This window comes from Scylla paramamosain, chromosome 28 (assembly GCF_035594125.1).
Source record: "Scylla paramamosain isolate STU-SP2022 chromosome 28, ASM3559412v1, whole genome shotgun sequence".
Classification (NCBI taxonomy): Eukaryota; Metazoa; Arthropoda; class Malacostraca; order Decapoda; family Portunidae; genus Scylla; species Scylla paramamosain.
In genome coordinates, this window is record NC_087178.1 from 7797435 (window position 1) to 7820171 (window position 22737).

At 40.6% G+C, this 22737-nt stretch overlaps 1 protein-coding gene across 6 annotated transcripts in view; it reads left to right on the forward strand.

Annotated features, from left to right (window-relative positions):
- LOC135114847 (mitochondrial Rho GTPase-like) overlaps window positions 1–22195 on the forward strand; it is a 35345-nt gene extending 13150 nt beyond the window's left edge. Inside the window, exons 2-17 of one of the 6 annotated variants that reach the window (XM_064030985.1) lie at window positions 7044–7306; window positions 8743–8937; window positions 9384–9592; window positions 10081–10131; window positions 10329–10430; window positions 10589–10630; window positions 10875–10964; window positions 11263–11459; window positions 11802–11994; window positions 12137–12272; window positions 12461–12591; window positions 12746–12958; window positions 13104–13300; window positions 17621–17659; window positions 18591–18650; window positions 20358–22195. In XM_064030985.1, the coding sequence (XP_063887055.1) occupies window positions 8748–8937; window positions 9384–9592; window positions 10081–10131; window positions 10329–10430; window positions 10589–10630; window positions 10875–10964; window positions 11263–11459; window positions 11802–11994; window positions 12137–12272; window positions 12461–12591; window positions 12746–12958; window positions 13104–13300; window positions 17621–17659; window positions 18591–18650; window positions 20358–20484 (1977 nt within the window). In that variant the 5' untranslated portion in view covers window positions 7044–7306; window positions 8743–8747 and the 3' untranslated portion in view covers window positions 20485–22195. Of the gene's footprint in view, window positions 1–7043; window positions 7307–7394; window positions 7547–8742; window positions 8938–9383; window positions 9593–10080; window positions 10132–10328; window positions 10431–10588; window positions 10631–10874; window positions 10965–11262; window positions 11460–11801; window positions 11995–12136; window positions 12273–12460; window positions 12592–12745; window positions 12959–13103; window positions 13301–17620; window positions 17660–18590; window positions 18651–20357 lie in introns of those variants that run through there. The other 5 variants (XM_064030986.1, XM_064030983.1, XM_064030987.1 and 2 more) reach the window with 5 other exon arrangements.
- The last annotated feature ends 542 nt before the right edge of the window (window positions 22196–22737 follow it).

Genomic DNA, 22737 nt, shown 5'->3' on the forward strand with positions numbered 1-22737 from the left:
CTGAACGGGGAAGAAATAGTAAAATTTATTTTTTCATTGCTAACTTTCTAGCAGATGCTTATAAAGACTTCACGAATTCCTTCTAGTGCTGCTAATTGTTTCGTGTCGCAGTAAAAGGCTTAAATCAGTTGTTGTATTGGTCAGGTAAGTGTGTGTGTGTGTGTGTGTGTGTGTGTGTGTGTGTGTGTGTGTGTACTTATAATATCTATCTACTCAGAATTTTGGACCGGCGTGATGCTCCACTCTAAGACTACACTAGACGGAGGTATAATTGTGAAGGAAACTACTAGTTAATCTGATATCATATAAAACTTAAGACAATGGTCGACTCCTACAGAGGAAAGAGAAAAGAAAAGGAAGAGACATGGGAATGTGGACCGGGTGCGGCAGTGAGGCATACAGTGCTACTAATGATGCAACACTGTAACGGAACGCCTTGCAGTATTAGCTACGATTAAAAAAAAAATAATAAAAAAAATAGGCAAGGGAGAGAGCCTTGCCTCCCAGTGAGGTCTAAAGCACTGTTCAGGGGGTGCTGTGAACTTATCATTAAACCCAGCTGTGACCTCACTGAACGTTTCCCTTTGTGTCTCACAACACAAGGGGGCAGTCACAGCCTGCCCTCTAAAGACAACTCTCTTCCTCCACACAAAACTACAAGCACCTAATAACACCAACACCCTTCACTCAAAAAATTTAAAATCATCATGGCGACTCCTACACCAGCCTCGGAGTCCCCATCTGGGGAGGGGACCATAAATGTCTCCAGGTCGGACTGCCTTTCTGTCGACGACCCTAAGTGTCTTGACACCCCCCTCAACTTTTTCTTCATTAACTTCTGCAATATTCACAGTCTAAGATCTAATTTTCAATCTGTAGAACACCACCTCTCCTCTTCTAAACCTCATTTTCTTTTCCTCACTGAAACTCAGGTGTCTAAGGCAACTGACAGTAGCCCCTTTTCTGTGCCCTCCTACTTTCTCTATCCTCATTTTCGATCCAAAGCTGGATGCTGCGTTTATGTGCGCAATGACTTAACCTGCTCTCGTGCCCACGCTCTTGAATCTTCCGAGTTTTCCACCATCTGGCTACGACTACAGAGTCACTCTCATACTAAATTTATCTGTGCTGTATACCTCTCTCCTAACTCCTCTGACTATAAGAAATTCTTTGACTACTTAACTTCCAAAGTGGAGCACATTCTGACCCTCTTCCCTTTTGCAGAGATCTCCATTCTTGGAGATTTCAATGTTCACCACCAGCTTTGGCTTTCCTCTCCCTTCACTGACCATCCTGGTGAACTAGCATACAACTTTGCTATCCTCCATGACCTAGAGCAATTGGTGCAACACCCTACTCGCATTCCTGACCGTCTTGGAGATACGCCCAACATTCTTGACCTTTTCCTGACCTCTAATCCTTCTGCTTATGCTGTCACCCTTTCTTCTCCGTTGGGCTCCTCCGATCACAATCTCATATCTTTATCTTGTCCTATCACTCCAATGCCTCCTCAGGATCCCCCTAAGCGAAGGTGCCTCTGGCGTTTTACCTCTGCCAGTTGGGGGGGACCTGAGGAGGTATTTTGCTGATTTTCCTTGGAATGACTACTGCTTCCGTGTCAGAGACCCGTGTTTGTGTGCTGAGCGCATAACAGAGGTGATAGTGTCTGGCATGGAGGCGTACATTCCTCACTCTTTTTCTCGTCCTAAAGCTTCTAAACTTTGGTTTAACACAGCTTGTTCTCGTGCTATACATGATAGAGAGGTGGCCCACAAAAGGTACTTAAGCCTTCCATCACCAGAATCTCATGCACTTTATATTTCTGCCCGGAACCATGCCAAGTCTGTTCTCTAACTAGCCAAAAACTCCTTCATTAACAGAAAATGTCAAAACCTTTCAAGATCTAACTCCCCTCGTGATTTCTGGCATCTAGCCAAAAATATCTCCAATAACTTTGCTTCTTCTTCTTTCCCTCCTCTACTTCAACCAGATGGCACCACTGCTTTCACATATATTTCTAAAGCTGAACTCTTTGCTCAAACCTTTGCTAAAAACTCTACCATGGACGATTCTGGGCTTATTCCTCCCTCCCCTCCACCCTCTGACTACTTCATGCCACGTATTAAAATTCTTCGCAATGATGTTTTCCATGCCCTCGCTGGCCTAAACCCTCGGAAGGCTTATGGACCTGATGGGGTCCCTCCTATTGTTCTCCAAAACTGTGCCTCCGTGCTTGCACCTTGCCTAGTCAAACTCTTTCAGCTCTGTTTGTCAACATCTACCTTTCCTTCTTGCTGGAAGTTTGCCTACATTCAACCTGTTCCTAAAAAGGGTGACCGTTCTAATCCCTCAAACTACCGTCCTATTGCTTTAATTTCCTGCCTATCTAAAGTTTTTGAGTTTATCCTCAACAGGAAGATTCTTAAACATCTATCACTTCACAACCTTCTATCTAATCGCCAGTATGGGTTCCGTCAAGGCCGCTCTACTGGTGATCTTCTGGCTTTCCTTACTGAGTCTTGGTCATCCTCTTTTAGAGATTTTGGTGAAACTTTTGCTGTTGCCTTGGACATATCAAAAGCTTTTGATAGAGTCTGGCACAAAGCTTTGATTTCCAAACTACCCTCCTACGGTTTCTATCCTTCTCTCTGTAACTTAATCTCAAGTTTCCTTTCTGACCGTTCTATTGCTGCTGTGGTAGACGGTCACTGTTCTTCTCCTAAATCTATTAACAGTGGTGTTCCTCAGGGTTCTGTCCTGTCACCAACTCTCTTCTTATTATTCATTAATGATCTTCTAAACCAAACTTCTTGTCCTATCCACTCCTACGCTGATGATACCACCCTGCACTTTTCCACGTTTTTTCATAGACGTCCAACCCTTCAGGAAGTAAACATATCACGCAGGGAAGCCACAGAACGCCTGACTTCTGATCTTTCTAAAATTTCTGATTGGGACAGAGCAAACTTGGTATTGTTCAATGCCTCAAAAACTCAATTCCTCCATCTATCAACTCGACACAACCTTTCAGACAACTATCCCCTCTTCTTCAATGACACTCACCTGTCCCCCTCTTCTACACTGAACATCCTCGGTCTGTCCTTTACTTATAATCTGAACTGGAAACTTCACATCTCATCTCTAGCTAAAACAGCTTCTATGAAGTGAGGTGTTCTGAGACGTCTCCGCCAGTTTTTCTCACCCCACCAGCTGCTAACTCTGTACAAGGGCCTTATCCGTCCATGTATGGAGTATGCTTCACATGTCTGGGGGGGTTCCACTCATGCTGCTCTTCTAGACAGGGTGGAATCAAAAGCTTTTCGTCTCATCAACTCCTCTCCACTAACTGACTGTCTTCAGCCTCTCTCTCACCGCCGCAATGTTGCATATCTATCTGTCTTCTACCGCTATTTTCATGCTAACTGCTCTTCTGATCTTGCTAACTGCATGCCTCCCCTCCTTCCGCGGCCTCTCTGCACAAGACTTTCTTCTTTCTCTCACCCCTATTCTGTCCACCTCTCTAACGCAAGAGTTAACCAGTATTCTCAATCATTCATCCCTTTCTCTGGTAAACTCTGGAACTGCCTGCCTGCTTCTGTATTTCCACCTTCCTATGACTTGAATTCCTTCAAGAGGGAGGTTTCAAGATACTTATCCACCAATTTTTGACCACTGCCTTGACCCTTTTACGGGACTGGCATTTCAGTGGGCATTTTTTTTATTGATTTTTGTTGCCCTTGGCCAGTGTCTTTCTTACATAAAAAAAAAAAAAAAAGTGATGATGACACAAACATCTGATTCTCGTCCACTGATCAGCGGAGTGTTGATGCAACACAACGCCGCGTTACAGAGACAGAACACTTCGCCTGCTGAGATGTAAATAAAAGCAACTTCAACGGGGAATTTCAGAAATAACAAGACAACATTATCAGGCAACACCTCTGGCTCACTCCGAGAATGTTTTCCCATGGAGCGTCGAGTGTATCCAAGCACCGCGACGGTAAATGAGGGTGCGCTGCTTGCTGCCTCGGGTCGCGGGTCGTATATTTACATCACCACATTGCAAACTCTTCCCACCACATAAATATTTGGTGAGGGCACGTGCACCATGGAACACGTCACACACGGCCAGCCCGTTACTCATGCGGTCAGGCCAGCAGGCTAGCACACCAAGGAGGTCTCGGGGCTCTTCTCTCCACCCTCCCTCAGCCTCGGGGAAAATATAACACGCTTTCTTTTAATCACATGCTTGCACCGACTGTACATCCCAAGGGGGTATTGCCCATTTCACACCTGTGGAGGGTGGTGGGGAGGGGGGGAAGAGGCACCGGATGTGAATTTCTTGCAGTAAACACGCTTACTTCATTGCCGCTCAACACTTGTCACAAACTGGGACCCCTTCCTCTGCACAATGATTTCCGCCACACTCGACCTTCAGGCTTGACTTAACGCACACCGCAGCGTGTGTACAATGCGTGGTTACGTTATGACAAGAACCCCTGCCAGAGAGAGAGAGAGAGAGAGAGAGAGAGAGAGAGAGAGAGAGAGAGAGAGAGAGAGAGAGAGAGAGATGCTTCCATCGTAAATAAGCATCAAGGCATACAAAGCATTAGTAGGTAAAAAAAAAATCCCTGAACAATGGACAGTCCCAAGCTTTCATCTCTTGCGGGATCATTTTGACTTTTCCTTCAAGATGACGCAGCCTTACATAAACACGAACTAGACACAGCTTCATACTGAAACCACACACTGCCAACCAATGTTCTTTGATATGAACACGACGGTAGCTGCTAAACAAAATGTGAAACAAACATTTGACGACCTGTCACTGGTGACAACATCATGTAATGTTGCAAGTGTAAAGAGTCGAAAGTCAAGCTTGAAGGAAGAAATTCAAAACAGACGTGCAAAGCTTCCCAAACACTTCGCAACATAAAAATGGAGAGAGAGAGAGAGAGAGAGAGAGAGAGAGAGAGAGAGAGAGAGAGAGAGAGAGAGAGAGAGAGAGAGAGAGAGAGAGAGAATTATGCCGTATCACACACACACACACACACACACACACACACACACAAACACACACACACACACTGTCTTGACTGTACATACAAGCTGGTTCTTCTCCCTCTTACTCTTTCTTTCCATTGAATGCTGAAACATCTCATCGTGTGTTTCAGTAAACGCGTGAAAGAAATAATTTAAAGAATGTCACTTCACTCACCGTCGCCCTTTCCTTTCCTTCTCCTTGACTCGCATTACAGTCACCCAAGAAGTTAAATATCATGGCTCGTCTTCAGCCACTCACTCTGGAAAATAAACAATTAACCATATTTATTTTCTGATCCCGGATACAGCAAGTAATATAGGCATAATTATTTGTAGGCATATGACACTGGTGGCTGGACAAGGGAAAGAAATGTAGAAAGCTAGGTTTGTACTAGGAACAGCCTGATGCGCCGTACCGGGGAAAAGGAAAAACAAGGAGGTTTGTAGGTGAGTATAATTGAAAGAACAGATGACACCAGGATGGACACTTAAAAGACATTTTAATCTGAAACCATCCATGAAAGGAGTTTTTTTTTTTTTTCCATCGGCAGTTAAATTTTATGGATTATCAAACCTCATTGTTAAAACAGGCAAGGATGTAGCGATCTCTTGAGGAAAGAAAGCTCTGGGGAACGACGATATTACGCGACTTACTATGTATGTGCCTTACATTATCATTCCCTTACAATCAGAAGTAAAAAAGTTCAGTCATGTTACTTAACATGAAACCCTATGCGCAGTAAGAGCGACTGTGCCCTAAACTCAATCCTCAGACCCTAATCCTCGCTCAATAACAAGGAGCATCTGCCAAATATGACCCGTAAAGCCACTATGCAAGCAATCACAGGAAATCATCCCTCCACACGGCTACTTTAACCATGACTCTCCATATCCCTTCCTCGATGTGTCTGTCACCATTCGTCAGCATTTCCAGGATGGTTCAGCGCTTCATAGTTCCTCTCAGCAGATTTACAGCATGTAGCAGAAAGCCTCCCTTCTATATGACTACTGTAATCATGACTCTCCACTTCCCTTCCTCACTGTGTCCGTCAGCATTCGTCAGCATTTCCAGGGTGGTACAACTCTTCATGTTTCCCTTCAGGATTAATTTACAGTGTGTCGATAATGTTGAAATAACTGTACCGTTTACATCTACGCTAGGTCAGATCAGTTAAGGTTTAGATTCATTAACTTCATTAGCTTCACAGCTGATTCTCTCATTATGTAGATCACAATTTGAAATAAGTATATTTAGTTCGTCTCAAAATTAGTAGGCTAAAGTTACTTCTAAAATCCCCAGCTTTTTTTTTTTTTTTTTTTTTTTTTGCTGTAGATTTGCCATTAACATAATAATAACCTGAGAAACCTTAATACATACCAACAGCCTGTCATACCCCAGCTGAAGCAACACAGACCATGCAACCCACACACTCAGAATCAATGTCTACCTATCAGTGGAAGAATGCATATTGACACACATAAGAAGGGCAACTCAAAAGGAAATTTCATTAACTCACTGAGCTCACGTCCGATTCCATTCGTGTTGTGTGACTCCATGTTGGCTGATCTAAGGCGGAACACTTAAAACACTCAGCAAATTAACTGCAAATGATGCATCTACTGTATATTGGTGAAAGTGTCTCCATATATCGATATTTATCCTCTCTCTCTCTCTCTCTCTCTCTCTCTCTCTCTCTCTCTCTCTCTCTCTCTCTCTCTCTCTCTCAGACATGTGATACTGCATGAGAAAAGAACAGTGACAACCAAGTTTCCTCACAATTCGTCTAAGATAGTGTGTGTGTATGTGTGTGTGTGTGTGTGTGTGTGTGTGTGTGTTCTCACGTCACCTTATGTATGCAAAATAGCGAATCAACACAATTAATATTCTACTAACAGCACACATGTCCTAAAAAATGCCAGTAATGGAGGAATTATCAAGATTCTCCACATGGTTATTCTGAAATATTACTTGGATACAGATGTATTCCTTCTTAACACAGCATGACTTTGTGACCTTGAACATTGGACGACCGATGAGGAATGAAAAGATAAGAAGATGCTGGTGGAGGAAGATGAGAGGAAGAATCAAGAGAGAGAGAGAGAGAGAGAGAAAACGAAAGGGACGCTCGGCCAGGCTCGCGTGTCACCGGCGGGGCATTGTGGGAATATCGACGTTTTGCTTCTGCTATCAGCTGATTTGAGAGAGCGTTGTTTACCTGCCGAGGACCATCAGGGCTACCAGTATATTCTGCATGACTACGAGGTATGTATGGTGCCTGGTGGAGGAACGTCTGTCTGTAGAGTGTGAGGGGGCGGAGCAGGGACGAGACGGAGCCCTGGTGAGTGTGGCACCGAGGAAGGCCGAGTGCCAGGGAGGTGAGAGGACTGGCACCCGGCGTCTTGTCCAGGAACCGTCACCCCGCCACACCTGCCACTCCTAATGACTAGCACTGCTTCATGATTGATGTGGTGATGGTTAGCCATGCACGGGAGTTGATGCCAGGTTGTGTGAGTGTGTGTGTGCCCGCCTTGGTGACTGACAGCTTGTTCCTTGTATTTTATTTGTGTTTTTCATGCCACAGAGTTATTTGTGTGTATTTGCATTCATGAAGAGGAGTAGCAAGGGTGAAAGAATGCCTCTTTTTCAGGGTCATAAGTATGTAAGTTGACTGGAAGGTCAGTTGAGCTTTACAAGAGAGCTCTTAAGCAGATTAGACTTACCACTTCTCCTGAGACAGTCAAGTGGGCATATCTCTTGGACTGCTAATGACAACATGACGTCACTGTATTTGAGTAGTCTTGTTGAGTAAGACTTGAATTTCTTGCCTTTTCCAAGTTGGTGGATGATAATATTTTCTGGCAGATTTCATTGAGTTTTAAATTAATCTCCTACCCATTTCCTCCTCAAATCAGTATTTTATTATGTTATGCCCACTTCTGAAAAGTAACGATTTGCAAAAAATAAATAAAAGTAATCAATAAATGCAAAACACCCAATTCTGCCAAAAGAAAGATATTTTCGTCCACAAAAAGACACACAATATTGTGTTGCTGTGCTCTGATCACTCACTACAGAATGTTCCACTGGTCTCATGCCACAGGACTGTTGGATGTTAAACCAAATTCAACCAATTTTAATTAAACCTTATCTAACATAACTAAACTTAACAGAACCTAATGAAACCTAATCTTACCTGAACCTAACCTAATGAAACTAAACTTAACCTCCTGACATGGTCTTGTCTGATTGACTATCTTTTTCTCTTCCCTTCTCCTTTTCACTCTTATATCTATCCTAAATCTTGATTGACTATCTTTTTCTCTTCCCTTCTCCTTTTCACTCTTATATCTATCCTAAATCTTGATTGACTATCTTTTTCTCTTCCCTTCTCCTTTTCACTCTTATATCTATCCTAAATCTTTCTTGTTCTGGTTTTGGGAGAATTATTACAGATAATCCTTTTGTGGGTTAACTCCTATTTGAAACAAACAAGAGATGTGTCATGCACATGATTTAAATGGAGGAAAGTGGACAGGAGTTGGATAGATTTTCAGGGAAGACTACTGAGGATTGACCCCCAAGATAACTACTGTGATACACTATCGATAATATACTGCTACTTTAAAGTGAAAACTCGCTGTAAGTATTTGATATTTAGAGATTACATAGGTATTTTCAATATTTTCATTTGCTTTCAGAAAAGATGGGGGGAAGTCACAGACGAGGTGTAAGAATCCTCCTCTTAGGGGATCAAGGTGTAGGCAAGACCTCACTTATTCTCTCCCTCGTCTCTGAAGAATTCCCTGAGCAAGTTCCTCCCCGAGCTGAAGAGATAACAATTCCTCCAGATGTGACGCCAGAGAAAGTTCCAACACATATCGTTGATTACTCAGGTAGGAGATGGATGTGTGCCTAAGAATCTTTGTGGGAGTATAAGATAAGATATTCATTTAAGAATCTCAAAGAAGACATACTTACAGCTGACATTTGAATGTTGATGGATGTAGACAATCATGAGATAGCATCTGTTGAGGCTCTGTTGTAGAAGAATGCAGGAGATACTTTTTTGGTTTATTTCCTTTCCAATAATAAAAAATTGTATTCAATCTTGTGCGACCTTTAATATGGTTTTCTTGGAACATTAGTTTCTTCAGCTGAGGGCTACGGTTGGTTAAATTTAGATTCATTCAATTCATTAATTTCACTGCTTATCCCTTCATTGTGTTAATCATAATATGTTGGTTACTTTCATAGTACTTGAATACACTTTAGAAGTTTAGAGTGGAGAGTGTTTAAACCAAAGCAAGATCAAGCAAGTCATCACATCATCCCTTGGCAGAGCGTGAGCAAAGTGTGGACCAGCTGCGGGCAGAGGTGAACCGTTCGGACGTGATCTGTGTGGTGTACAGTGTGGAGGATGAAGACACGCTGGATCGGGTCACAGGTCACTGGCTGCCCCTCATCAGATCCACTTTGGGCCAGCACCACCACACGCCCATCATCTTGGTGGGGAACAAGGTGGATTTGGTGGATTACTCAACCATGGAGGTGAGTTGTGGGGCCATTTTCTGAAATACTTCTGCGTGCTCCTCCACTAATTTCAGAAGGCTTTAGTTAAAGTGACATGGATTTTTAAGGGTGTTTTTATGGTTCTAGTGACAGATTAACATGATTTCTACATTATTAACTGGAAAATGTGTTTGAGAACCTGGCTTATCATCTTTCTGGCCTTTGAAAATAATTGTGGTGAGAGAAAAGAATGTTTAAGAATACAGGCCATAGTCATAAGAAGTTTTGGGTTTGGACAGAGCAGTTCATTACAGTACTGCCTTTACTGTGCATCAAGACTTATGGGGAGATACTCAGAAGTGAATTCCTAAATGGTTATCAAGGAAAGGTGATGGTGACATGGGAATGAAGTAGCATAGGTGAAGAGTAAGTTCAAAAATGTTAAATGAAGTATAGTTTGATATGTCTAATTACTGTCATTGTGTACTTCAGTCTAGATTAAATAGTGTATGTAATCTTCCTTTTAGATTGTCTTGCAAACCATGATGGAGTATCCAGAGATTGAGACATGTGTTGAGGTGAGTGTATCAAATTGTATTCATTCTTACAACTAACTGAATGCATCAACATAAAACACTGGTATTTCTGCGTCCTTTAGGCTACTAGACATTGAAAAAAAAAATTTACGTAAAATTTTTACAGTTTTAGAAAAATTGGACTGATATTTTTACATGTGATGTTGCATTTTCCTAACAACAAGATGTGACTATTACAGTGCTCCGCCAGAACCCTCAAGAACATATCTGAGATGTTTTACTATGCGCAGAAAGCTGTCCTTCACCCAACGGCTCCCTTGTATGTCCTGGAGGAGAGGGATGTGAGTGCTCTTATACTGCTGTCGTGTGGGGAAATCTAAAAGTGATCCGATATAAACTGTTTACATATCACACTGCAGAAATAAATATAAAGGTAACTTTTGCCAAATATTTGGATGTTAAGAGTTTTGTTACCATATCTAATGTGTTTCTATTTCAGCTCACAGAGAAGTGCAAGAAAGCTTTGATCAGGATATTCAAAGTAAGTTAACATTTTACAAGTCATAAGGTTTTATGTATATGACATTTTGGCTAATCTTCCCTTTAAGTGGGAAGCATTTCAAAGTCTTGGGATGCTTAAGAGTCATACACTTGAAAAGGAAGCCACATGTGATACTACAATATAATACAGAGAGAATTAAAATTACAAATGCTTAAGGAATGGTTGTGGGTATGACTGATTGCAAACAAGTGACAGGAACATGACACTGATCTTTTTATTGCAGATCTGTGACTTAGATAATGACGGCCTCCTGAATGACCAGGAGCTGAATGCCTTCCAGCGGCGATGCTTCAACGCTCCACTCAACCCTCAGGTAAGTGGGCACTACTTCAATCTCTTATGGAGAGTACTAGTTGGAGAAGTAGCTGCTGTAATCTAGCAAAACATTCCCCCTCCAGTGCTTCAGATCTCAAGTGTGGAAAGAATGGTTTTGGAATGAAGATCAAGAACAGAGTTGGGAAATACATCTTCATTGCTATGTTTTGGGGAATCTGTGTTTCATCATCATCAGGCTTAAACAACAGATAAAATTATTATCTACACATTATATTAAGTCTAAAGCAAAGAAGCATTTTACAGACAAGTGAAGCTAAGACACTCTCCCTTTTCAGGCACTGGAGGAACTGAAGACTGTAGTGAGGAGGAACGTCTCTGATGGTGTTCATGAAGATTGTCTAACTTTACGGGGCTTCCTCTTCCTTCACCGACTCTTCATTCAGCGTGGACGCCATGAGACCACCTGGACTGTGCTGAGAAAGTTTGGCTACAACGACAATCTCCAACTTTCCAAGGACTACCTCTTTCCCTCGTAAGAAAGTTGACGTGTTATGAGTGTGGTTCTGTCTATTCTTGTTTATATCCTTTGAGTAGAAAGGTATATTATTTATCATATTTAGCATTTCTCTTTTAACATTAATACCCAAAGAACACACATAGTTGAAATAGGAATTAATGAAATACAAATACTGAACATCACACAGCTCTGACAAGTCTGTATTCATTTTGCCTCAGGTGATATAGACACACATATATATTTGAAACCTCATCATCAGCAACTTGTTTCCTTCATAACCCACTGAACAATCCATCCATGTAAAATAATTTCTGCAACAAGAATACTGGTAATGAAGGTTCATGTCCTCTCCACCAGCTTGCGAGTGCCACCAGGCTGCAGCACAGAGCTCAATCATGCTGGCTATTCCTTCCTTATGAGTCTCTTTGAAAAGTACGATCGGGATAAAGACAACGCCTTGAGCCCACAGGAGCTGATTGATCTATTCTCAACATGCCCAGTAATGCCATGGGGGCCAGATGTGCTCAACTCAGTACACACTAATGAGAAGGTATGTTAAGAGAGTTAGGAGTCATTGTATTCCCTGATATGTATGATTTTTTTATATTATTTGAACTAAGAGATATTCTTTGAACATTATGAAAACTCAGGATAGAATCTATGTAACTAATTATGTATTTCATGTATTCTAGGGGTGGATTACATTACAAGGCTTCTTAGCACAGTGGACCCTATGGACACTATTAGACATTCAAAGGACATTAGAGTATTTTGCATATCTTGGCTACTGTGGATCTGGAGATGACAGTCAGCTCTCAGCCATTACAGGTATTTGTCTGTAGGACTTGACCCAGAGATCACCAGTTTCCATCCAACATAACACTCACTTGTCCTGAAAAGAATAGATAGTATATTGACATTTGAGTACTTTCATTTTGTGATTTAACTCTAATCTTATATATTATGATAATTTTAAATCTTGAAAATCTAATATTTTACATAATTAATTTTATTAGTAACACGGGAGAAACGAATTGATCTCCAGAAGAAGCAGACAATGAGGAATGTGTACCAGTGCCATGTTATTGGACCACAGGATGCAGGCAAGACCACATTCTGTCAGGGCCTCCTTGGCAGGCCATTAGAGGTAAGGTCCACTATTGTTTGTATGATTATATGGTGAAACACATGAATTTGATGTCTTGCAACTTAAATGACTGAATCACAGCATTGATATCTGTGTGACTTGATAAATTCTTACCATTGTGATGTGTTGGATTTATCAAATGATTAATTTTCAGGAAGCTCAAGATATTCCCAATGACAGACTGTCAAGGCATACCATAAGTACACTTCAGGTTTATGGTCAAGAAAAATACCTAGTTCTGCATGATATAGACGTCCACAATATTACTGATGCTCTGATGCCCAGTGAAGTCCAGTGTGATGTAGCCTGCCTAGTGTATGATGTCTCAAATCCTAAGTCTTTTGAATATGTTGCAAGAATATATCTGGTAAGTCTCATCTAATAAAATTTGTAATAACAGGTAATGAATTGGCATGGGTATTGTTTTCTTGTTCATGTTTATTTGAATAATCATTCTTGATCACCTGGTCATTGTATATTGCAAGCTTTTATATTGTTTTGTTTCTTTTCAGAAATACTTCAGTGAAACTTCAATACCAGTGTTATTTGTAGCCAACAAGGGAGACATGTCTGCTGTGCGTCAAGATTACATCCTGCAGCCTACTTCCTTCTGTCATAAGCACAAAATTCCTCCTCCACATCCATTCTCCTCTGTGTCCCAACCCAAGAGAGATATATACACCAAGCTAGCAACAATGGCAGCTTACCCGTAAGTCAATGTTTGCTTTTCATACCTGTGTTGTAAATTTTCACAATTTGTCTATTTGAGATTTCACATATACTTCATCTTAGTTATAATTAAGTAATATCAATATTGTTTACCACAAGTATGTGAAACTGTGAAAGCCATACTTCCATCACTCCTCCAGTCAGAACTGTGTAACTGAAAGAATTCTACAAAAGATTGTCAATATTTCCGAGGATCTCAAAGTGGGGTAGTTTTACTTGTCGTTGTAGGTCTCGTGATCAAAATTTTGGTGAATGGTTAGGAGATAATGGTGAACTAATAGTTGTGTGAACATCAGTGAAAGGTGGCTGTGTGTATAAGTCTTATCTGCTGTATGTTGTTTTTTTGTAAGGCTTTTGAAAGTTTTGTTTGTGTCTTTTTGGTGTCTTTGGTGTTGCTATACACCATATGGAGGGAAGGTTACTTGCTTATCTACTTATCAACTTACTAACTTGGCTAACTTGCTTTCTTGGTACACTAGCATTTCACAGTTCATAACCCACCCAGAACGAGGTGGAAATTCAGAGGTGGGGGCTTTCTAGATGGAGAGCACACTGGCTATCACAGGGCAATACACACATGTTCAAACACACTCCTGAACTGCTTGTCAGCTTCAGTGTGGACTTCATGTCATAATATTCAGAAATATTACAACATGATTCAGTCCACACGATAATTACTCCCAGTGAGGTCTAAAGCACTGTTCAGGGGGTGCTGTGAACTAATCATTAAACCCAGCTGTGACCTCACTGAACGTTTCCCTTTGTGTCTCACAACACAAGGGGTCAGTCACAGCCTGCCCTCTAAAGACAACTCTCTTCCTCCACACAAAACTACAAGCACCTAATAACACACACACCCTTCACTCAAAAATTTTAAAATCATGGTGACTCCTACACCAGCCTCGGAGTCCCCATCTGGGGAGGGGACCATAAATGTCCCCAGGTCGGACTGCCTTTCCGTCGACGACCCTAAGTGTCTTGACACCCCCCTCAACTTTTTCTTCATTAACTTCTGCAACATTCGCGGTCTAAGATCTAATTTTCAATCTGTAGAACACCACCTCTCCTCTTCTAAACCTCATCTTCTTTTCCTCACTGAAACTCAGGTGTCTGAGGCAACTGACAGTAGCCCCTTTTCTGTTCCCTCCTACTTTCTCTATCCTCATTTTCGATCCAAAGCTGGATGCTGCGTTTATGTGCGCAATGACTTAACCTGCTCTCGTGCCCACGCTCTTGAATCTTCCGAGTTTTCCACCATCTGGCTATGACTACAGAGTCACTCTCATACTAAATTTATCTGTGCTGTATACCTCTCTCCTAACTCCTCTGACTATAAGAAATTCTTTGACTACTTAACTTCCAAAGTGGAGCACATTCTGACCCTCTTCCCTTTTGCAGAGATCTCCATTCTTGGAGACTTCAATGTTCACCACCAGCTTTGGCTTTCCTCTCCTTTCACTGACCATCCTGGTGAACTAGCCTACAACTTTGCTATCCTTCATGACCTAGAGCAATTGGTGCAACACCCTACTCGTATTCCTGACCGTCTTGGAGATACGCCCAACATTCTTGACCTTTTCCTGACCTCTAATCCTTCTGCTTATGCTGTCAGCCTTTCTTCTCCGTTGGGCTCCTCCGATCACAATCTCATATCTTTATCTTGTCCTATCACTCCAATCCCTCCTCAGGATCCCCCTAAGCGAAGGTGCCTCTGGCGTTTTGCCTCTGCTAGTTAGGGGGACCTGAGGAGGTATTTTGTTGATTTTCCTTAGAATGACTACTGCTTCCGTGTCAGAGACCCGTCTTTGTGTGCTGAGCGCATAACAGAGGTGATAGTGTCTGGCATGGAGGCGTACATTCCTCACTCTTTTTCTCGTCCTAAACCTTCTAAACCTTGGTTTAACACAGCTTGTTCTCGTGCTATACATGATAGAGAGGTGGCCCACAAAAGGTACTTAAGCCTTCCATCACCAGAATCTCATGCACTTTATATTTCTGCCCGGAACCATGCCAAGTCTGTTCTCCAACTAGCCAAAAACTCCTTCATTAACAGAAAATGTCAAAAACTTTCAAGATCTAACTCTCCTCGTGATTTCTGGCATCTAGCCAAAAATATCTCCAATAACTTTGCTTCTTCTTCTTTCCCTCCTCTACTTCAACCAGATGGCACCACTGCTATCACATCTATTTCTAAAGCTGAACTCTTTGCTCAAACCTTTGCTAAAAACTCTACTTTGGATGATTCTGGGCTTGTTCCTCCCTCTCCTCCACCCTCTGACTACTTCATGCCACGTATTAAAATTCTTCACAATGATGTTTTCCATGCCCTCGCTGGCCTAAACCCTCGGAAGGCTTATGGACCTGATGAGGTCCCTCCTATTGTTCTCCGAAACTGTGCCTCCGTGCTTGCACCTTGCCTAGTCAAACTCTTTCAGCTCTGTCTGTCAACATCTACCTTTCCTTCTTGCTGGAAGTTTGCCTACATTCAACCTGTTCCTAAAAAGGGTGACCGCTCTAATCCCTCAAACTACCGTCCTATTGCTTTAATTTTCTGCTTATCTAAAGTTTTTGAATCTATCCTCAACAGGAAAATTCTTAAACATCTATCACTTCACAACCTTCTATCTGATCGCCAGTATGGGTTCCGTCAAGGCCGCTCTACTGGTGATCTTCTGGCTTTCCTTACTGAGTCTTGGTCATCCTCTTTTAGAGACTTTGGTGAAACTTTTGCTGTTGCCTTGGACATGTCAAAAGCCTTTGATAGAGTCTGGCACAAAGCTTTGATTTCCAAACTACCCTCCTACGGTTTCTATCCTTCTCTCTGTAACTTCATCTCAAGTTTCCTTTCTGAACGTTCTATTGCTGCTGTGGTAGACGGTCACTGTTCTTCTCCTAAATCTATTAACAGTGGTGTTCCTCAGGGTTCTGTCCTGTCACCCACTCTCTTCTTATTATTCATTAATGATCTTCTAAACCAAACTTCTTGTCCTATCCACTCCTATGCTGATGATACCACCCTGCACTTTTCCACGTCTTTTCATAGATGTCCAACCCTTCAGGAAGTAAACATATCACGCAGGGAAGCCACAGAACGCCTGACTTCTGATCTTTCTAAAATTTCTGATTGGGGCAGAGCAAACTTGGTATTGTTCAATGCCTCAAAAACTCAATTCCTCCATCTATCAACTCAACACAACCTTCCAGACAACTTTTCCATCTTCTTCAATGACACTCAACTGTCCCCCTCCTCTACACTGAACATCCTCGGTCTGTCCTTTACTTATAATCTGAACTGGAAACTTCACATCTCATCTCTAGCTAAAACAGCTTCTATGAAGTTAGGTGTTCTGAGACGTCTCCGCCAGTTTTTCTCACCCCCCCAACTGCTAACTCTGTACAAGGGCCTTATCCGTCCATGTATGGAGTATGCTTCACATGTCTGGGGGGGTTCCACTCAAACTGCTCTTCTAGACAGGGTGGAATCAAAAGCTTTTCGTCTCATCAACTCCTCTCCACTAACTGACTGTCTTCAGCCCCTCTCTCATCGCCGCAATGTTGCATATCTAGCTGTCTTCTACCGCTATTTTCATGCCAACTGCTCTTCTGATCTTGCTAACTGCATGCCTCCCCTCCTTCCGCGGCCTCGCTGCACAAGACTTTCTTCTTTCTCTCACCCCTATTCTGTCCACCTCTCTAATGCAAGAGTTAACCAGTATTCTCAATCATTCATCCCTTTCTCTGGTAAACTCTGGAACTCCCTGCCTGCTTCTGTATTTCCACCTTCCTATGACTTGAATTCCTTCAAGAGGGAGGTTTCAAGACACTTATGCACCAATTTTTGACCACTGCTTTGACCCTTTTATGGGACTGGCATTTCAGTGGGCATTTTTTTTTTATTAGATTTTTGTTGCCCTTGGCCAGTATCCCTCCTACATAAAAAAAAAAAAAAAAAAAACAGTGAAAATGACAAATGGTTTGGGAGTGTATTCAAGTATGTGTGTGTTGCCCTGTGATGTCTAAAAAGGTCTCACTTCTGAACCTCTGCCTTGTCCTGGTTGGGTTAGGAACTGGATTGTGAGTGTACTTCATTTACACTAATTAAATACCTCCTATCTTGGTACAAAAAAAACATACTCTGGAAGTTGGGAAGGCCAGAGTGTTACTGTTAGATATACTGGCTTTTCCTCACAAATTCAATGACACTATATCTAATTCAGTAATCATAGTTTTAAACACCAATTAATACTTTACATTCATGCCACCGTTAACTAAAGTGTATTAACCCTTATTCTTTCCCTAGTCGGTTTCAAGCTGCTTGGATGCTCTTTTACCGAAGCAGGTGTGTAACTAACTGCGGTATTTTCATGCACTGCTAAATTACATAGGTAGTATAATTTGCACCTGGTCAAGGACTGCTGTGGTGTGTAGAAGTATGAGTGTAAGTAAGCACTCCCTGGAATGCCCCTTCTGTCTGCTGCAAACAAAATCTTGGATATTATTAATGAATCTTCACTTTACAGACTGAACATTAATTTGAGTAAATTTACATCACAAATAATACACATTATTGTGTGGCAAACATTTAATAGTTAGGAAAGAGAAGATTCGTTATTATTGTTTTCTTCATTTCCTTAGATGACTGTGGAACCTGAAGTGTTTATTTCTCCTTATTGTTAATGTTACCTTGTTTGTCTTGTTTGATCAGGCTCTCAAACATTTGGTTGCTCTCACTGGCTATGCTCAGAGAACTTGAAGATAGTGTTGAATGACAATATTGGAAAAAGCTTCACATTTACTGAAAGTATGCATGGTGGTATGAGAGGTGGAATTGCAGAGGGAACAGTGAAGGGTATCATGGTTATTAATATATGTTTTGGTTTATAGTGGTGCTTAATTTTTATTTCTTGAAATCTTATCTCCTATCTATTTAGTATTTGCTTTATCCATTTTGGATCATACTTAAATCAATTAAGTTATCAGTGCATGCCTTGTTTTGCAGTAGAAGGCAATTTTTTTTCAAGTACTCAACTTGTAATTAATTTTCTATTTAATGTTTATTATTCCTGTCATGATCTATATATGTAATTTCATTGCTCGTACTTCGGTAGGATGTCTTGTATAAACTGCGTTCTCCCTAATAGTTTCCTATTACTTTGCCAGATGAAGTAAATAATCTTTTTGATCACTGTATAGTGTACTAGACTAGGATTGTTGTAGTGTCTTTATGAAGTATTCAATTCAACATTTACTCCTGATGACTGCACCAGCAGCACCCTTCGTCGATTAGTGCACGTGTTGCTGTTGCGGCCAGACCCTTCTTACGTGGCAAGGTGGGATGGAAATGGTTCGCACACTCTCTCTCTCTCTCTCTCTCTCTCTCTCTCTCTCTCTCTCTCTCTCTCTCTCTCTCTCTCTCTCTCTCTCTCTCTCTCTCTCTCTCTCTCTCTCTCTCTCTCTCTCTCTCTCTCTCTCTCTCTCTCTCTCTCTCTCTCTCTCTCTCTCTCTCTCTCTCTCTCTCTCTCTCTCTCTCTCTCTCTCTCTCTCTCTCTCTTGCAGAATTGTAATGTTTTGAGTTGCTCTTTCAAAAAAATTGCTGCAGTTTTTATGCATTGATTTATAGCAGCTTCTTTTGTTTTTTGCGTTGTTTGCTACTAATGAGTAATAGCAAACCTAGTAAATAGCTGTTTTTATCTCCACAAAGGCATGCTTTTTTTTGTATTTTATTTCATATTTTTATTTATGTAATTCATTTCTTTACATATTTCTTCATACATTTTTTACTCATTAGTTACCAAAAGTGTATGTGTAAGAATGTGTAAATAACAGTTATTGATGTAAGTCAATGGTTTTGGACAAGGCAAGATCACTAATGGCATTAAGATTAAAGTGTTTGGGTTTGATGGAGTGAGAGAGAGAGAGAGAGAGAGAGAGAGAGAGAGAGAGAGAGAGAGAGAGAGAGAGAGAGAGAGAGAGAGAGAGAGAGAAATTATATATAGACAAAAGAATTTGAGTTCTTACATTGCTATAGCAGTGCATCAAGTTTTGTGATGTCTCAGTTTGAGAATCAGTTTCTCTGCAAATCCTAAGTATTCCACAGTTACTCTTTTGCACACAAATATTGTAATTTCATGCAAAGAGAGCATTGGTGCTAGCTGTGTCCCTGATCTGCTCACAGAAACACTGCAACTCAGTTCAGTGAAAGTGTTCTAAGCAAGGAATTGCCCTGTGGTTTTGGACGGCTTGGTTCTTGAATGCAGTAAATAATTTACTCTTGATAACCAAGCTATTCTCAAGCCAATTTAAAACTTGCTGCATCACTATTTGTAATACTTGCAGAAAGTTAAAATTTTGCATGATGCAGCTTTTCATGTGTTTGTAGAAACTACTATATAGTTCTAATTTAGTTGTTTTATGAATTATTTTGTCTTTATAAAATAATTCCTATAGTGAAACTGTTTTCTGGAAAATAGCAAGTATATTTCAGTTACTTTTGTTTGTTTCATATGAATAGCAAATAAGTTTTCTTTGGCTACTATTTATTATGCATGCCTGCATGTACTTACACATTTTATTTTCAAAGTTTTATTCTTTAAAAATTAAATTAAATTCTCCTTGAAAAATATGAGCATGAAATATATACCATATGTCTGTGTGTCTATATACCATCCTGAGATGCTTCTTATATGGATGTAGATGAGAGAGTGTCATGTCTTGTCTTGTTGAGGGAACAAAATTTTCTACCCATGTTAAGTGCCCCTTATGATGTGCAGGGGATACAATGATGGTGTTCCTCTCCCAACCATATGGGGATGGACTCTACAAATCTTGTAAATTCCATGTTAGTTTGTTTTATTTGCAAGCACATGTGTAAGAAGGATGTTGTGTGTCATTAATGTTGTCTTCTGCCTGTTACTTTATTGGGTTCCTGTGACATTTCAGAAAAGTTTATAGAAGTAATCTTAGTATTTTATAAGGCAAATTGATCCTTATTTTGGTGTGTGGCTTGTAATTAAAGTTTTTTTGGTGGTATGTTGCAGGCATCTGAAGCAGCTGGGTGTGGTGGTGGGGGAACACAGCACCTGGCTCAAGGTGGGCTTGGGTGTGGCTGCCATCGCCGCCTTTGCAGTGCTCCTGGCCAGGGCTCTCCGTTCTGTTGACAGATAGTTTTCTCTTCTAGTTTGCTGGGTCTCAAGACTTGCTACTGGGATTGGGATACAGTGGCTCATATAAATAGAAATTCTTGAGCTTGTTAGTGTGCAGATATGCTGCCAGCATACTGAATACGCTCTATTTATTGCTATAGCATCTTTTGTATAAAGGAATCATTACTGTTAATAAGTAAAGTGAAGCAAAGTATTTTTTTAGGTAATTGTTATCTATAATGGAAGTGCATGTATTTTATATTAGGCATCATTACCTATATTCTTGGTCAATTTTATTTATGAATACTGAACATAAGATGGTTAATAGTGTAAATATCCTTGGTTGCTTGAATACTATTCTAATCTTCCTCAATATAACATTTGTCATGTTCATTGTGGTTGCCGATTGTCTTAGTTCATAATATTATCCTCTTGTGAAATTTAAATATGGCTTTTATCACAGTAAAATCTTGAATCAATTTCACAATTGCCATTTATTTTTGTGGCATAATCAGAGTTTGATTTCTATACATGTATATATCTTATTTTTCTGACCACATATCCATCTATCTATCTATCCCTCATTTTTATTATTTATACATCTGTTCAGGTACTACATGTTTCTTGGGACTCCTTTGAGGGTAATGAGCTTTGTCAGAGGCCTCCTGTACAGTCCGGACACTTTATCTTTGCATCTCTCTCTCTCTCTCTCTCTCTCTCTCTCTCTCTCTCTCTCTCTCTCTCTCTCTCTCTCTCTCTCTCTCTCTCTCTCTCTCTCTCTCTCTCTCTCTCTGTCGGGTTTCTCAAACACTGACTCTTCATCATCTGCCTCTCAGCCTCTCATGGTTTACTCTAGACCTGTGTTTATTCACATTTTGATTCTTTTATATGAAATGTGTGGAAAATATTTACCCAATCACTGCTGATTTACTTAATTTTGGTGCTTCTTAATCATGATGTATGTGAGTCAGTGTTTCTCTCTCTCTCTCTCTCTCTCTCTCTCTCTCTCTCTCTCTCTCTCTCTCTCTCTCTCTCTCTCTCTCTCTCTCTCTCTCTCTCTCTCTCTCATTTCATCTGTATAGCTGTTCACATATTTTATTGGCATCACTATTAAGTAACAGATCAGCTCTTTTAGCCAGTTTTGTAATTTCAGAATATTTAGAAAATTGTTATTCCAGATAGAAACCACCTATATCTATTATTTTGTCAATTCACTACATAAGTATCGGAAAAATGTGCAGCTTTTTATATGACTCCTGGCCTTCTGTGAGAGGTGACCGCATATAACACTCGAGATTGGTACTGGTGGCTCAATTCATACAAGTCCTCTTTACCCTTGCTAACTGAAATTATTTCCAAATTTCATGTTTTTATTATTGAATTATGGAAGGGGAGACTTACTTGTTTAATTTGGTATTTTTTTTACATTTCTCAACCATGCTCTTGCTGCATCAAGTAGGGTGACTTGTATGTGTGTTAGAGTGTCACAAAGGAATACTCTTGTAAATTTTGTTAGTAAGGAGATGTGCAGCATTATTCCATTAAATTTTGTCAAGAAAAATGTACTTATTTCATAGTTGTGTGCCGTATGAAAATACAACTTGTGAGGAAAAATTGTTGGGATGCAGTTTGTATTCTCACATTGAGGAGGAGGGAAATCTTGTAATCAGCTCATTGTACATATGATCTCCAAGCATCATATTGCAATCATAGAATTAATTATGCCATTTGAATAGTAGTTTTTATTTCCTTTGATTTATTTTATCTCATGATATGACATATAACTTGTATAAACTGAAATTTTTACTGACTATATTCATGGGTGCTCAACATTAGGGCAGATCTTACTTGAATTCCTGCCCTTTGCCAGGTTGTGAGGAAGCTGCCTGGGAGTGACTCAAGGGTGCAAGTTGAATCAGGATGTGGGGGCTGCTGTGCCTCCTGATTGCCTCAACATGCCTGTCTGCTCTGAAGATTATTTGGAGGCATTTAATTGAAATTATGTTGAGCAGCTACATATATAACAAACACATCTAATGTATGAAATCCAAGGGAATAAGTTATGAGATGAAAACAAATATTTAACAGGAGAGAACACAAACACATCACACACACATGCGTGCTAGATTTAATCGTGGTGGTGGCTGGTCTTTTCCAGGAGTGATGGTTGGTGTCCTCTACCACTCCTATGCTGCTTCTTATAATCATATTCTTTCTCTTTATTCTAGCCAAGAGTGATCCTGGCTTTGAGACCAGCTCACTCTTGTCCATTTTC